General features: G+C 45.2%; 1 protein-coding gene across 4 annotated transcripts in view; it reads left to right on the top strand.

The window, feature by feature from the left end:
• The first annotated feature begins 4917 nt into the window (after positions 1–4917).
• Positions 4918–17857, top strand: part of adcy1b (adenylate cyclase 1b) — a 46870-nt gene continuing 33930 nt past the window's right edge. For all 4 annotated transcript variants that reach the window (XM_076295751.1, XM_076295752.1, XM_076295750.1 and 1 more), the window contains exons 1-3: positions 4918–5526; positions 8952–9101; positions 9388–9506. In XM_076295751.1, the coding sequence (XP_076151866.1) occupies positions 4918–5526; positions 8952–9101; positions 9388–9506 (878 nt within the window). The remainder of the gene's footprint in view (positions 5527–8951; positions 9102–9387; positions 9507–17857) is intronic.

Below are 17857 nucleotides of genomic sequence, written 5' to 3'. Positions count from 1 at the left end.
TGTTGGGTGGGGAGACTTCTGTGATGAAAATAAATTTACATTTGATTAAGATAGTGGCAAGTGATGTAGCGGTGCTACCCTAATATTTAGGCTGCAGTAGATCACCATGTTAAGCGTTCACCATACTGCAATTAAGTATACTCTTTTGAGTATGCCTCATTTGCCAATAGAATATGAATTGTTACATGTGGAATTGCTTGTTATTTGAGTGTAAGTAATGATAGCAAAATAAACTCATTCTGCTCGATCAACTATGCACTTATGCAATATTTTTTTTTTTTAGAGACACTGTTGAAGTCCTTTGGAGCACATCTCTACCTCTACCTAACTCTACCTACCAGAAGGTGAGGTTTTCTTGATGGCAAATGGTTACATAGCCTGTTAATATGACACGACACATTTAACATCGTTTTTTTATTTTTTATTTATGTATTTATTTAATCATTGCAGATTCGTCCACTGCAGAGTTGCAGATGCCTAAAAACCAGGAACGAAGTAGGAATAATTATCTATTTTTTGGGACATTTTATTTTTGATTATTAATGTTTGTCTATTTTGTTTTTATTTTGTAGTTGAAAATTGCTCATTTAATGCACATTTGCGGATTTGTTCAGCAAATCTGATGAAAAACAAGTCATTAAACTGATGTACTTGTTTACAACAAATACAAATGCTGTTGTATTTTGTTATTTGTCAATTCAACTTCAGTAAACCACCCTTAGTGCTTCACTTTGAATATGAATGTTTCAAATAAATCTGTGATTTTAGTACCCTCTAAGATTAAAAGGTGACAGGGTTGGTGTAAATAACAACTATATTAATACATTGGTTTACCAAGCACATGGGGCCAGAAGTCTAGATTGGAGCCCCAAAACATTTTTGGCATGTGAGCAAGGATGGATTACTGAATGAGCCTACCGAGCCCAAGAGGTCAAGGGACCCTGAACCCCAAGTAGTTGTGTGAATTCACTACCAATAAGTCAAAAAGCAAAAGGCAATGAATCTGAACAAATTTAGGTACTGCCCTTCTCCAGCTGACCATCCCCACCCACCCCCCACACACACACACACACACACACACACACACCCGTTTGTACCCACATTTGCACAAAGAGGGTAGGGGGAGAGGGTCCTTATGCATCTGTGTCCAAGGGGACAGTAGTTCATAATCAGTCGCTGTATTAATACATAACCTCACTGTATTCATTTATAATATGACATTATAGTGTGAAGTTGTCAATTATCACCAAGCACAGGTGACTGCGTTGTGGGAGGGGGCCCCCAAATCAAATTCTGCTTAGGGCCCCCAAAAGGCTTGGGCCGGCACTGCGTATGACACATACTCACACAGTAGACATATGTACGCTTCCATGCACAGGCACATACGCAGGCACACACGCACACACACACACACACACTCACACACACACACCCACACACCCACACACATAACATAAACATAACACAAACAATCAAGAATTTCTCATAATTATGAACAGGCAAGATGGAGGTGGGGTTGTATAAAATGAATTTTACATGTGAAATCTATGAACTAATCATGTTTTGGTACTTGTTGTCTAGCAGATACCAGTGAGAATTGAGTGTGGATAATGCAATTTAGTGAGACAGTTAGAATCATATAGGGCTTTCAGCGTGATTTCTTTTTGTGGAAAAAATGTGCTGGACTGGGCGGCGGTCATATTTTGTACCGCTCTGCGGTACATCTAGTTATTCTGTCAATTAGCTGATGCTCTTCTCCATGACTTACAGGGCCTGTCCCCCTGGACCAACCTGCTTAAAGGTGCTCTAAGCGATGCTGGGTAACGTCACTTCTGTTGACTTTCAAACAAAACAGAGAGCTAGCTTGCTACCTCCTCCCCCTCCCTCCCATGCTGCTCCCGTGCAATTGAAACTCTCCTAAACGCGCATCTCGTCTGTGATTTGCTGGAACAGTTTGTTATATTTTTATGGGCTAGGTTTGCCCAGGTTGATTTTGTTGCCGTTTTTGGAGCCTGGGCTGTCCACAGAGATTGCGTGTTTTTAATTGTATTCAGGACACAGACAGCTAGCGGTTGGTTAGGTGATGTTTGCAGAAAGTGACATAAAAAATGCATGGCATCGCTTAGAGCACCTTTAAGCGTCTTACTCAGGGGGCACAATGGTGGCAGCCCCTGGGACCGAAATTACAACCCTCTGGTGGAAAAACTTGCAAGTCCAGACCTCTAACCACTAGACCACATACCACCCCAATGAATACAACAGGTAGAATTCACATGTAGAGAACATGTCACAGTAAGATGGTGATTTAACGTGAGATTAAAATTGCCTTGTTGCTTTCTCTAGTCACTCATGGGATGGTGGATTCTATCAAGTGACAACTGCTCTGAGGTCAGTGAAGCAGATGGGGAGAGTGTGGACATACTGTATGTTGCCGTAGGGAACACGGGCTGTGACATTAGCACCTAGCCTGTAGTTCCTCTGACACAAAGTGCATGTTCATCTTGTGGTGTCTCAGGTGTGAATTCTACAAAAGCAGCCCTTTCTGTTGGTTTCTGTTAATTTCTTCTTTTTTTCACTGGTCAACTACCTGTACTCAAGGAACGATGTGATGGATCTTTTTTTTTAAACGTTTGTCATCTGGAACTAGAGATTCATTATTCACCTTCTAACTGGTGAGGCCAAAACTAACAGAAAAACTCCACAGCATTTCTCAATCTGAAGACAACACAGCTTCAGTATAAGTATAAGTAAGTATATATACTCTTTTAATCCTGTGAGGGAAATTTGGTCTCTGCATTTATCCCAATCCGTGAATTAGTGAAACACACTCACCACACACAGTGAACACACAGTGAGGTGAAGCACACATTAATCCCGGCGCAGTGAGCTGCCTGCAACAACAGTGGCGCTCGGGGAGCAGTGAGGGGTTAGGTGCCTTGCTCAAGGGCACTTCAGCCATGCCTACTGGTCGGGGTTCAAACCGGCAACCCTGCGGTTACAAGTCCGAAGGGCTAACCAGTAGGCCACGGCTGCCCAAGATAATCAGATAATGTCCACTAAAAATGCACACATTGTTATTGCCCTAACAGTGTTTTCTTACTAAACAATAGTGTAAAATATATTATGTGTCCAAAAGAACAAGCACGGCTGTTGACAGGGTTAAATCCAGACAAATACTGTGCTTCTGATGGGTAACAGGGGATAGGTGTGGGTGTATGTGCATGTGTGTGTGTGTGTGTTGTCTGTTTTGATGCATCAAAAGCACCTTCCTGAATCTGTTTGGAGTTACCCATGTGGACCAAACACATTTTCCCAGTGGGGCTCAGACCTCCAGCGGTGGGATCTGTGATGGGCTGGCTGCTGGCTTCAATTGGGTAGTTATACTGGGAGCTAGAACAACAAGAACAATACAAAAGAATCTGATAGGCTACTGAGAAATGCAAAGCATAATGGTAGATTATGGGGCTTTATTCCTTACTGGTTCAGCGAGAGACAGACAGAGAGAGAGAGAGAGAGAGAGAGAGAGAGAGAGAGAAAGGCCCCAACCCCCACACTGTTACCCTACTCTCTACCTACCTGTAGACATTGATCCATTTGGTTGCTGCTCAGCTGCAGATGTGATGTTTTCCCTCTTCTTCTTCTTCTCTCCTGCCTTCTTTATTTTTCACCTCCTGTGATAATGTGCCATCTATAGGTTCACTGTGAGCTACCTGTACATACTCAGCTGAAGTGACACGGAAGCACTGGTGACTTCCCCTATATATGTGACACACTATTTTAAGAGCTTTTTTTACAAGCAGGAGACAACGACTTGAGGCTCTGAATTCTATTATTCTCCAAGGCCTGGTGTAATATACCTGGAGTTTCCAGATGGGAGAAATTAACACATAGAAATGTGTTTAAGTAAGTGTATGTTGGAATTTTTTTGAACTGTGATTTAAGTAGTTTATTTGTTGTACAGTCAGGTTGTGCATTTCCATCTAACATTATAATAACTGTAACATACTGCTGCCTTTTATAGCCTTATTCCTAATGTAGATCCACAAACTGTAAAGGCCTACTGAAAAACGTATGTTGTAATGGCAATGTTTGGCCAATAAAAAGCAAGAAATGTGCATTTCACACACACACACACATACACACACATACAAATAGCAGTGATGTTAAGATTTTTTTTTTCAGTGTCAGTGCTTGTAGAGCTTGCATTATACCATTTTTCAAAGATTGTCATCTGTCATGACAAAATTGAAAGATTTTGGTTTGGATAATTGCATACAAATATGCGTGTGTGTGTGTGTGTGTATGACAGGGTTTTGTGTATAAGGATTATTGTGAAATCCAGTGTGCCACCTGAATTGATTTTACCTTCTACCAGTCCAGCACCCAATTCAGACTTCTAGATTGCCTATAATGTTTTGAATATTATCGAAGATAAATCTAAATTTCGAATTACCAATTACCTGAGCATAGCTTCTTTTGAAATCTTGCTGGTCTTTCCAATCTGTTGAGTTACTGAGACGTGCTTTATCCGAAGCTCACATTGCGCAGGCGTGATCCAACCTGAGCCCTGCGAATTGCAGCTAGATAGCCTAGACTGTTCGTCGAGTCAGCGGCAACAGCCCAGTTTCCTTTATCACAGACAGGAATTTACTCCGGAAAAATGCCGTCAATATCTACCCGTTAGTAGCGTTTCCCCTGCCAGACTGAGGCACGCATGTATCCTCGGATGCTGCTGTTCTCCACGGCATACAACAGATTTCAACCTGTGGATAGCGGGCGGAAAGAGCTGGGCACAACACTGCCGCTGTGCCCGCTTCAGACACAGCTATCTGGGACGCTTCCCCAGAACTTGCTTCGCGTTTGGTCAGGGGAATCTCTCCGCGGCGCAGACTGTGGTAGAGCATTATCTTTCGGCTTATGAATGGCCCTGGCATGGAGGAAATACCGTTTCAGAAAGTCAAAACCCGGCGGAAGAGAAGCCACTGTCCGCCCGGCGTTCATCTTACCGCCATCGCTTGCGAGGACGAGTTTGATTGCAAAGAGCTTGAGTCCCTCTTCCACAACTACAACCTGAAGCTGGAGCAGACCTCGACCCTGAAAGCGCTGGCTGTACTTATCATCATGGCTTTGACCCTGGCTGTGGTGGAGATGCTCTCCGGTCCTAACCTCACCATTGCCAAGGGGTCCCATCCGGTGCACTGCATTATATTCATCTCGCTGTTCATTGTGACCAATGTCAAGTACCTGCAGGTGACCCAGCTACAGCAGATCGTCAACCTGACCTTGCTGTTCAGTTTTACCTTCTCATTCCTCAACTGCCCGTTTCCACACAGCACGGTGGGCATGGAGCCGCCAACAGCTCCAGAGCAGGGCATGTGGCAGCTCATGCTGGTGACGTTCGTCGCCTACTCACTCCTGCCTGTTCGGACACTCTTGGCCATTATTTTCGGCGTTATGGTTGCCATATGTCACATCATTGTTACTGCCACGTCGGTGACAGTGAAAAGGCAGAAATTGTGGAGAACGGTAAGTGTGCTTTGTGGCTCGTATCTTTTGCTTTCCCTCTGCAACCCATCACACCAAAACAGTTTTAGATCTTTGCTCAGGTGTTGTTTACTGCTAGGCTATTTGTGACTTAATTCCCATGCGATACGGGATTATTAGGTTCAGTCAACAACCTTGTGAAAACACCGTGGCGTTGCTCTAAAGTTACCAACCAAACTGTTCATTTCAGCACTTGTATGTGGACAGCGAACGGTACCGTTTTTGAAGCAGGGTTCAAAAACACTCGGCGCAAAGATCCCCTGACTACTGAAAGACCTGTTCCATAACAACAACATTTCCGATTCGTGTGAAGGCTGTCACCCTTAAATACCAAGACCATGCTTTGTATAAACGAGTTAACATGCAAATCAATTAGCTCTGTAGTTGACCAACTACAGCAGATCAACATAGATACACAGATGCATAAACAATGAGTGAACATTAGTCACAGCAGTCACATTGTGCCTATATAATGCCAACAAAAGAAAGTTCACGCAATGGCCGTGGTAATGCGGAGTAAGCTGACAACGCTGTGTTGGCGGACCTCTAAGTGACGCGTCTAAACTCATGCTTATGACGCGAGACGGATTTTCTCCGTGGAGAGTGCGGGAGGTGAGGAGCGTGGGAGTGCTTGCGCACTGGGGCCTTTCTACAGGAAACCTCATAAATTCCATAAAACTGGAAATCACCGCAACGAAATGGTAGCAATGGCCAGAATCAAATTATTTCTGCTTCTAGTGTTTGATCGCGCTTTGATAACAAATATTGACAGAGGAGAATTGCAGAGGAGAAATGAGATATTAACTCAATGCTCTGTCCCAGCCATGACTCAAAAATCCCCAGACACCACTCCATCAGTTTTTCAGTTTCCCAAAAATTGTACTGAAATCAATGGCATAATACATTTACCACTGCAAAGCAATGCATCATAATGAACTTCGAGGCAAGCTGCTTTGCTTCACATGTAATGGGAATAGACACAGTCTGGCTTAATCCAGTCTGGCCACCTCATGTCTTCTTGTTGATGGTGGATATAATATCCTAGTGAGGCCCCCCCCCCCTCCCCCCCACTGCTGCTGCCAGCCCCGTTTGTCTGTGAGTGGCCAGGCGGTCTCAGCAGGTGGCTGTGGAAGGGTTGCTGGTGTAGGGGCGTGCGCTCCCTGTCAGTGATTAGTGTTCATGTCACCCTGTGTCGAGGCTCCTACACAGACCTAAGAATGTCCCAGGGTAGATGATGGCTGCCTTTGCCCTTCAAGACCAAGCTCCAATACTCTCGTCCCAGAGCAGGGCTCTGTCTCAGCATGCAGCATGTATACGTGTGTGTGTGTGTGTGTGTGTGTGTCTGTGTCTGAGTGGGGGGAGGGGGAGGGGGTTGGACAGCTGAATCCCCAGAGGATGAGGCTGAAAAGTCCTTGATGCAAAACCAAAGTGAAGACCTCAAAAAGAAGAACTTGTGAAATTAGGACATGGTCGAGGGTCCAATCCACTTGCGTGCTCTCTGGGCAGAGAGAGAGCGGGGGGGGGGGGCACTTCAGAAGTTATTTTGGATGTGGAGGATAGAGAGGCAGGGGCTGCAACAGCACCAGCAGCAGAATCCCTGGCTTGCTTGAGCTAGCACAGATAAGCTGTGTGTCTCTGTGTGTCTGTCATGCCATTGTTCACAATGGAGACTATCTTGGCTTAAGCTTAGAAGAGGAGTTCAACATTTGTCTGAAAGTCATAAAGGAAGCGCTTCTTGTAACAATCCTTCAGGTCTAATATCTTTAACTGTAGGTTTACTTGAATTGTAACCCTGTGTTTAAACCCCAGAGACCATTATGCCTGAATATTACTTAATGCATAAAATCTTTTCTAATGTTCTTCTCCAAAGACCAGAAAACACATGGCAAGCCCACTGGCTGGCTACCTCAATGTCTAACATTCAAACAAAATCCTCTTCTGAGGCTACACGGAATCCTCCAGTGATTCCTAACCCTTTTACATAGATTTTTATCCAGCTAATTAAGGAGCATGTTTGACCCAAGTCTTCTAGATATGTGTGCCACAGTATTAAGCATGGCCTTGATCTAGTCCCGCTGGTGGCCTTCGCCCCTGAAATAACTCCCCTGAAGTGTGTCAGCAGCACACTGATTCATGTCCGGCCATACGGCAGATGAGCCCAAACTCATAGGCCACTGGAGTGGCCCGGGAGCTGGACAGTGCACTGGAGTGTCCCGGGAGCTGGACAGTGCACTGGAGTGGCCCGGGAGCTGGACAGTGCACTGGAGTGTCCCGGGAGCTGGACAGTGCACTGGAGTGGCCCGGGAGCTGGACAGTGCACTGGAGTGTCCCGGGAGCTGGACAGTGCACTGGAGTGGCCCGGGAGCTGGACAGTGCGAGGGGTGCTTGGACAGGGAGAGTGCGGCGTAATCCATATGGTCTTGTGAGCAAGTCAGTGACTGACTCAGCCTTAAGATGGGGGATTAAACAACACTGTTTCCTCTGTGTGTCGTGCAACCCCTTTCCACCCCTAGCACTGGTCAGAGCAATCCCAGGTAAACTTAGTCCCTTAAGATCCTCTGGCCACTGGCCAGTGGCTATAGAGTTGATAAGCTCTGAACGCAGTGGATGTGGTCATCCAAGGAAAGATGCTGTGCTTTTCAATAACATAACAAGATAGGTTTATATAAAGACAAACAGCTCTACCAAGCATATCCAAACCATGTTCTATATGTTATTTCACCTAACATCTTTTACAGTATAAAGATCTTCTTTAACAACGAATCTCAAATCATGCAAAGTTTATTAACCAACAGAAAAGCTAAGGCACATCACATCAAAATGCAATACACTGGACTGTAACAGCATCTGTGTAGTATTTGTATATGTACTGCAGGTAAATATGTTGTGTTGATATCTATGGCTAACCTGACTCTCGCCAGATGAATTTCGTTCCGCCTAGCTCCACTCACATCCATCTGGGATCGCTTCCGTTGGGAGTGATTTTGGCACTAGATGGTATGGTAGAGCCAATCAGGACGCAGGGCGGGAGTTTCATAGATGTGACGTAGCGGAGAAGCGACTGTGAGACTGTTTTGATTCAGACAACAATGGCTCGCATCAGCGTCATGGGTTGGCTTCGATGTGAGTGGTTGAAGTAGCACGTCAATAAAGATGACGGACAAGTGGCTTACCCAATCACATGCAAGGATTTTTGATAAGACCCAGCCTTCTGAAACACCTCTCCAATGGAGCGATCCCAGATGGATGAGTGGAGCTAGGCAGAACAAAATTCATCTGGCGAGAGTCAGGTTAATCTATGGCAGCAATAACTGAAAATGCATTATTATGAGGAATTAATTCATATTCATAACGATTACTAAATAGCAGCATATCATGACTAACTGTGATGATGTGTGTGTTTGCAGCTGGTGGCCAACACGGTGCTCTTCACAAGCGTCAACCTGTCGGGGATGTTTGTGCGCATTCTCACTGAGAGAGCTCAGAGGAAAGCCTTTCTGCAGGCGCGCAACTGCATCGAGGAGCGCTTACGCATGGAGGATGAGAATGAGAAACAGGTACTGCATGGTGCACGTACAAACACACACACACAAACACACACACACACACACACACACACACAGTCCAGAGGGTATCTGTGCTCTCTCAGAGTAAGTGGTCTTTAGTCTCTCTCTGACACTATTTGTCCTGCCCTTGGACCTGTTGTTCTCTGCCCTCTTTTTGTATTCTCCTCTTTTTCCCACCACCCCTGTTCTCATTTCTCATTTTGTCTCTTTCTTTCTTGTTCACACACACACACACACACACACACACACACACACACACACACACACACACACACAGGAGCGTCTCCTGATGAGTTTGTTGCCCAGGAATGTGGCTATGGAAATGAAAGAAGACTTCTTGAAGCCCCCCGAGAGGATTTTTCACAAGATCTACATCCAGCGGCACGACAATGTCAGGTAAGGGAACCCATTGGTCCGCTCCGCCGGCTCCACCAATTTGACGTCGTTGTCGTGATTCATCCTGTGAGCTAGTGAAATATCTCCCTCACCCACCATGCGCTCCCTGCTAACGGAGGAGCTCAGACAGAGTGCTGCCAGACATCAGGCGTGGTGCACCAAAGTCAAACGCGCGTGCCAGTCAGATTTGTTTTAGGCGGAACATCGTCCGAGGCGTTCTCCGGAGAGCCGGCTGACTAATTTGGATTGTAGATGCTGTTCCGAGGTTAGACAAAAAGATGGCGAAACAGGACCCAAACAGTGGGAAGGGAAGGGTGGCAAAAGGCTAAGATCGTATCGCTAAACTTTCTGTTGTGTTAAAAAAACAACAACAAAAAAACAATCAGAAGTGGGAAAAAGATAACTACAAAGGTTCTGTTTGGAAAATATATACAAAACACACACAGGCAAACAGCACAATAAATGAGAGGTAGAACAAATTGTTTTGATTTTTAGAATGTGTCCATTCTGTTTTACTCATGGTCGGACAGGACAGGACAAGTCAGGACAAACAGGCCAGTGGCCTCCTGTGGCACGGAGGGGTGTGTCGGTCACTCAGCACTCTCTCTCACACACACACACACACACACACACACACTCACACACACTCACTCTCTCTCACGCTCACACACACACACACACACACACACACACACACACACACACACACACACATATTCTCTCTCTCTGGCTGAATGTAATGCTTCGGTTTTTACCATTATCAGACCGTGAAAGCAACTGATTTCATGAGATATTTGAATGTTTCATAAGTGTACACACAGTGAAGTGTCTCCCATTGTGATGGGCTCAAATTGTTAGATATCTGCGCAATCCTATGGTTCCTCCTCAGAGAGGAAATTAAATTGAAGTATAGATGTAATGAGTTGAAAACTGGACGCTCTCTCTCCACGTTGTGGGTCCATGTGTCCAATAAAGAGGAGAGGCAAAGTATGAGTGCTCTCTCTTGCTCTCAATCAGTGGGCAGGCTGGACCCTCTGGACATGTCCTGCTTCTTATCCTGACTCAAATGAACAGCCAATCTAGCGCAGCAGCGCTCCCAGGCACCCAAAATGGCATCTGACTTCGTTCTTTAATGTGAATGTTGGCTATTTATCTGCTGTGTTGGGTCTGTTTCTGGGTTTGTCCTAGGTTAGGATTTATGTCTACTTTGTTTTGTGTTGTTTTTTAGATTTGAGTTATCTTCATTAGGCATTAAGGGAGATGTTGTTACTCAGCAGAGGGAACCAGGGGCGGATCAAGACACACAGACAATAATACATTGCAGAGTCCTTGCAGTGTTTTGTGCAGGCTTCCATTACATGATCTGTGAGAACATACATACCATTATTTGCACAACTTGCCCATGCAGGACTAATATGAGGTCATTTCATATAAGTCTCATGGAAGTGGTCAAGGGGCTGTTGTTGGAAGAGGGCCAAACTAACATACACTAATGGATGTTCAAAGAACATCAGTTGAAACATCTGCAAATAGTTATTTACAGTCATAGATTTACCTGTTTTCTTAGTACAACATGGCATCTGAAGGGAAGCCTTTGTGTCATTGTGAGGCCTTGAAAATGTCCTGTAAATGTATATTCCTATTCTGAGGAATATATATTTTTGGGTGCCAGAGATTAGCCTGGAGACAGCCACTTTTCACACCCTGCAACTTGACAAACTATGCCTCTGCTTGTATTTTTCTGGTGGTTTTGATTTTGCAGGGTGTTCAAAAACATACTGAAGCAGAATAATGTAAAGTGCAAGAACCAGCATGAACAGCAAACGCATGAATAATAACACATACATGTGGATGGCATCAAATCCTTCTTTTCCATTTCTCTGTGATTTAGGGACTGACTTAATCAGTGGCAATTGTTAGCTCTAATAACTTATATCATGCTCAGGTTCTTTAACAGACTAAACAGATCCAAAATGGCTTTATTTATACTGACTGAGGGGGCTTTTACATGACTTACACAACTACATCAATATGTATAATTTAAATTTTAATATTTAAGGTTTATGCAGTAACTTGAGTGATTAAGGTTGCCTTAGATGGAAAAAGGCATCTGATAATGATCTTTATTGTTCGATTAATAATTTAGCCTGTGTGTGTGTTTGTTTGTGTGCGTGTGTGTGTGTGTGTGTGTGTGTGTGTGTGTGTGTGTGATTATATTCACCACAGCGACTTCACTCTTTCGTCCACTTAAATACAATTATGATACTCTTCTTCTGATCTAGCCCACTCCATCACTTTTTATGTGAGCCCCCCCCCCCCCCCCCTCTCTCTCTCTCTCTCTCTCTCTCTCTCTCTCTCTCTCTCTCTCTCTCTCTCTCTCTCTGTCTGCCTTTCTTTAATGTGTCTCCTCCATAGTGTGGAGGCCATTGAGACATGCCCGTGGGGTATAGCAGGGTTTGCTCAGCCCCCAGGATTAGGCAGCGGGTGGGGATTAAGTGCAACCGACACTAAACTGTCCTTGCCTGATGCCATGTGAGTGCAGGTTAAATCTGGACTCGAGGGCCCCCGGGGGTCAGGGCTTTCCTTCTCGCCTTGCCACTTATTACCGTCCGGCCCCACGACCCAGTGTCCAGGTGAGCGCCGCAGCCCTCTGCCTTCAAAGCGAAAGTCCATGCTACCCGCCTGGGGAGGTGACGGGCAGCTCAGACCGTCTGCTCTGCAGCTCTGAACCTCCAGACCGAAGTAGCCATTTATCCGACGGATTTTGATGGATAAGTGGTCTTCACTGGTTACGGTCAGCAGTATTCTGTGATTGATGGATAAGTGGTCTTCACTGTTTACGGTCAGCAGTATTCTGTGATTGATGGATAAGTGGTCTTCACTGTTTACGGTCAGCAGTATTCTGTGATTGATGGCTGTTTACGGTCAGCAGTATTCTGTGATTGATGGATAAGTGGTCTTCACTGTTTACGGTCAGCAGTATTCTGTGATTGATGGATAAGTGGTCTTCACTGCAGTATTCTGTGATTGATGGATAAGTGGTCTTCACTGTTTACGGTCAGCAGTATTCTGTGATTGATGGATAAGTGGTCTTCACTGTTTACGGTCAGCAGTATTCTGTTATTGATGGATAAGTGGTCTTCACTGTTTACGGTCAGCAGTATTCTGTTATTGATGGATAAGTGGCCTTCACTGTTTACGGTCAGCAGTATTCTGTGATTGATGGATAAGTGGTCTTCACTGTTTACGGTCAGCAGTATTCTGTGATTGATGGCTGTTTACGGTCAGCAGTATTCTGTGATTGATGGATAAGTGGTCTTCACTGTTTACGGTCAGCAGTATTCTGTGATTGATGGATAAGTGGTCTTCACTGCAGTATTCTGTGATTGATGGATAAGTGGTCTTCACTGTTTACGGTCAGCAGTATTCTGTGATTGATGGATAAGTGGTCTTCACTGTTTACGGTCAGCAGTATTCTGTGATTGATGGATAAGTGGTCTTCACTGTTTACGGTCAGCAGTATTCTGTTATTGATGGATAAGTGGTCTTCACTGTTTACGGTTAGCAGTATTCTGTTATTGATGGATAAGTGGTCTTCACTGTTTACGGTCAGCAGTATTCTGTGATTGATGGATAAGTGGTCTTCACTGTTTACGGTCAGCAGTATTCTGTGATTGATGGATAAGTGGTCTTCACTGTTTACGGTCAGCAGTATTCTGTGATTGATGGATAAGTGGTCTTCACTGTTTACGGTCAACAGTATTCTGTTATTGATGGATAAGTGGTCTTCACTGTTTACGGTCAGCAGTATTCTGTGATTGATGGATAAGTGGTCTTCACTGTTTACGGTCAGCAGTATTCTGTGATTGATGGATAAGTGGTCTTCACTGTTTACGGTCAGCAGTATTCTGTGATTGCTGGATAAGTGGTCTTCACTGTTTACGGTCAGCAGTATTCTGTGATTGCTCCGTGATTCTACTGCCTCTAAGTGATGTTGACATAAATGTCTGTAGTGTTGCCATGTTGATACGCTGGCCAAGAATATGGTTGAAGAAGTGAGGAGAGCAAAACAAAAGAACGGAGCCTCTCATTTTGTAGATGTGTTGCAATAACAAGGACGGGGAGTCTAGTTAGGAGTAATACCAATAACAGGCTATAATTCCCCTTGATGAGGACAATAAGGCCATTACAACAGTGTTTCATGATGTAATATAATACTCTCTCGGAGGTGGTTCTTCACCATGGTACACACACACACTCTTCGTCTGTGCACATTTGTGTCACTGAGCGGGCGGGGGTGTTGCAGCAGGGAGAGGGAAAGAGAATTACACAGCGTGTGAGAAAGGAAAGAAAAGGAGAGAGAAAGAAAGATGGAGTGGGAGAGAGAGAGAGAGAGAGGGATAGAGAGAGAGATAAAGAAAGAGAGAGAGAGAAGATTGGGAGGATTACTGTAGATGCATACGCTCTCTGAAACTTATCATCATCCCTCCTTTCCTTCCAGTGATGACGATGCTGTTTTCATGCCTCTTTTTAAACATTGCTGTCAGCAGTTGAGGCAGGCAGCCTTCGGTGAGGCAGCCAGTTTTTTGCACGAAGCCCTCCTTCCTGCACAACATTGCACTGCCGGCTGTGGCGGCCTCTATGCTGCCACTGTCACTGTTGCTGCTGTCAGTATTACACGGTTCACTTAATCAACACAAGTAATTGCCACAGAGGAGAACCCAGGAAGCAATTAGCATAGAGTTTCAGGTTCAAGGTGGTTAGCCTAACATGTCTGTGAAGGGTGTGACGGTTAGACACGTTTGAGATCTCACTCTTCTCCTCCCGATAATCACTGCAATCTCTTCAGACTGAGAGGTGAGACTGAGGAGGTACATGCTCCATGCACACAGCAAAGGTGCAGTACTTTGAGCTTTGCTCGTTGTTCTCCTTTGGTGCTTCCTAGTCTAGTGCCTTGTTTTTTTCTTTAAGCATTATCTCACCCAGCCCAAAGGTCATCATATTGTGAGGGTTATAGCTTGCTGTTGCATTGCCTCTTCTTAGTACTTTTTTGTGTTTTTTTGAGGTAGTGTCATAGGATTTATGAAATGTGTGAGCTAATGTTATTGTATGTTATTGTGTTGTTGTAGAGTTGTATTAACACCCAGTGATTTGGAATGGTAAACAGTGGGTAGGTTGGTAGCCTAGTGTTTGTCAAATAGAAAAGAAATGGCCTGTTTTCAACGGGATACACAATGGTGAGATGCATTGTACATATCTGTGTGTGCAAGAAAAGCATGCATTAAGATTGGTAAATAACATTGCATCAGCATATTTATTCCCTACTGGTGGTATGCACTTATCCATCAGTTTTTGCCTCTCTCTCTCTCTCTATGTGTGTGTGTGTGTGTGTGTGTGTGTGTGTGTGCGCAGGTGTTTCTCTCTCTATCTCTCTCTCTCCTTTGCTCTCTCACTCTCTTTTCTCTCTCTCTCTCTGTCTGTCTCTCACACAGAGAGTGCAATCTCGTGCAATGCTGTGGAGTATTAGGCACACTTCATTTCAGCCTTTTTTAAGGGTGCATTTATGAGGGATTAAGCTACTTAACAGCTGCCATCAAATCACCAGCTCATCAATTATTTCCACCTTGCTAGGCAATGTTCTGTGTTTAGCAGAGGAATGTTTTTAACCTCTTTCCTCGGTCTCAACTCGCCTATGATATATGGGCAAGAACCTTCTCATAATACAAATATGTGTCAGTAATTGATGGCGGCGGCTCGTGGGGTTTAGGGCTTGGTGACTCATAAGCGGTCTGCAGTGGATGTGTGAGGGTGACTCGTCATTTGCGGTCCTGAGGCAGAGGGACGCGTGCGTGGGGGGTGACAGTGGCTGAGAGCCGTTTCACAGGTTTGTGTGCTGGTTTTCCCTCGTCACCACCCCTCCTTCCTTACACACACACACAAACACACACATACTGTCCACCACCACCACCCCTCCCCAGACGCCATACACACACACACCCTACTCTCCCCTCCAGATGAGTTTTCAGCCTCATCCTCCCTCTCGTTGAGCAGAGTTTAATCAGGGCCTTGACTCTCCAGCCCCTCAGACGAAGGGGAATGACTGGGATTACCGGGGGAGTAATTGACCCCGGGCTCCACTGTGACATTTCCCCCCCCGCGCCTCACAGATAGCCTCATCAAATCAGCCGCCCCTGGCAGCGCCTTGGCCACAGTGCCATATGTCAAAGGCTGTCAGGCACACACTCACGCACGCATGCACGTATACGTGGAGACACGCAAAACATATTTGCTTCCTTAGGCACGCACCACACGCATACTCACTGTCTTTGGTGCACACAGTGTGCATGCTTTGTCAGCTGTGGTGCATGCACACTTCAAGTCTTTAGTGCAAGCCACACACATACTCATTGTTTCTAAGGGTATGCAGTATGCATATTGTTTACATCTCTGTTGTATTTCACATATTTATGTTGGCTCTAGTACATGCTCCGTATACACAGTGCATTCTGCCTCAGACACAAGCAACATGTAAATTCACACACACACACACACACTCACACTAAGTGCATATGACATGCTTTCTTTGCTGTGTCGGACACAATGCATGCACCAAAGGATCTCCGGCTCCTGCACGTTCTCCCGACACACACAGCGGCGAGCCGCTTGGCCGGTCATCTCATTCGCCTCACGCAGCGGCAGGGCGAGATTGCGTGATAAAGTTATCAGCATTAGCATAATTGGGGGAACTGTCCCCCTAGACGTCGCCGCGTTGATAGATGAGTGAGTGACGAGGGTGGACGTGGTGGCGGAGGGAGATGATTGTGTAGCGGGGGAAGGGCGAGGGGGTGTGTGTGTGGCGCGTGCGTGTGGCGCGTGCGTGTGTGAGGTGTGTGTGTTGCGTGCAGCGCATGCCGCACCGAGGCCCTGGCCTGATGGAAGCGGATGGCTCATTGTGATTGGGAGGATAATGAAACGCCGCTGTAGGGGGCGGCTGGAGCTATGTAAACATGTCCAGCTGCTACCACGCCACTCCACATTCTGTTGCACTGCCAACAACACAAACCAAGATAGACATGCTATAGTAACCACAGATTCACATGGCACCACATTAGTGTGTGGAGCGTCAGCATCTCCACCTGCTTTTCAGTATCATATTTCAGTGCTTGAAATATCAATAGTGTTTACTTCTTAACCTTACCCTAGCTTTATTAACTAATGCCCTGGAGGGCTCCCAATGGTCTTGCAGTTAACAGACTTGAAAGACCTTGACAAATTTGAAACATGTGATATGGATTATTCAATAATACTTTAGGTTGTTATGAAAACCACAGACCATCTTTGTCAGTAGCTATCATATATCACTGCAGAGCTCACTGAATGCTTGCCTGCTGCGGGCCGCCCATGCTGGAAGCCAGAGTACCCTGATGGATCACAGGGGGCTCAAGGGGCCATTCAGGTGGCCCTGCTCAGGCCGCTGTGGGCTGCTGCGTGGCTGTCACCAGTCCAGAGTGTAGAAGTTAGTTCTCCCATCACAGATGGCCACCGGCTAAAATATTCACTGCAAATTTGAATTTATAGCACCCAATTACATAGACATCTGCGACATGACAAAATGGCATTTAGCGGATTCCTCCAAAGACGCTGTGTTCTGCAACAGTGTCAGAGATGGCAGCCCACACGCTCGGTGGGAGGCTGGAAAGTTAGCTTGTTCAAGTTTCTCTTTTCTCTCAGCGTGTCTTTTTCAGTTCACCTAAATAGGAGCTGGTTCCAGCCACTCAGTTCATCGTATCCTTAAGAAATAAAAGTGTGTGTGTGTGTGTCCTGAATTTTTGGTTTTTAAAAGGAGACATGAAAAGAACTGCCTTATTAAAAAAAATTGGTTATACTTGGTTAAAATTGGAGAAACACTGAATAATTAATCATTAATACATTGAAGGTCTGAATTTCAAACTTTTGGAAGAAAGATTGGATGAAAGTGTTGCTCAATATTATACAATTAAAGAAACTCACCATTCAGTTAAGGTTTAGATTTTATCAGTATGAGTCTTCTGTGAGACTCCTGGTATCAGCCTTCCCACTTCACACAACCAGTGTACAGGAGCACAAGATTAGAATGTGCTGTTAGCATTTGCCAGTGAATTGATGTGTCACAGCAGGACTTTACATAATGTTTAGCACAGCGCAGGGGAAACATATCTCTCCACTACAGCCTTTCAACAGCCATTGGAAATAGTTCACCAGCAGGAACCAGGAACACAAGTCTCACTCACTCCTCTCTCTCTCTCTCTCTCTCTCTCTCTCTATCTCTCTTTCTTTCTCCCTCGCTCTCTCTCTCTTTCTCTCTCTCTCTG

Source organism: Alosa pseudoharengus, unplaced genomic scaffold, assembly GCF_046254945.1.
Source record: "Alosa pseudoharengus isolate Yale_2024_CS ecotype anadromous, Long Island Sound unplaced genomic scaffold, YU_APseudo_1.1 YU_APseudo_1.1_scf_2, whole genome shotgun sequence".
Taxonomy (NCBI): domain Eukaryota; kingdom Metazoa; phylum Chordata; class Actinopteri; order Clupeiformes; family Clupeidae; genus Alosa; species Alosa pseudoharengus.
This window is presented reverse-complemented; position numbering and strand designations above follow the sequence as displayed.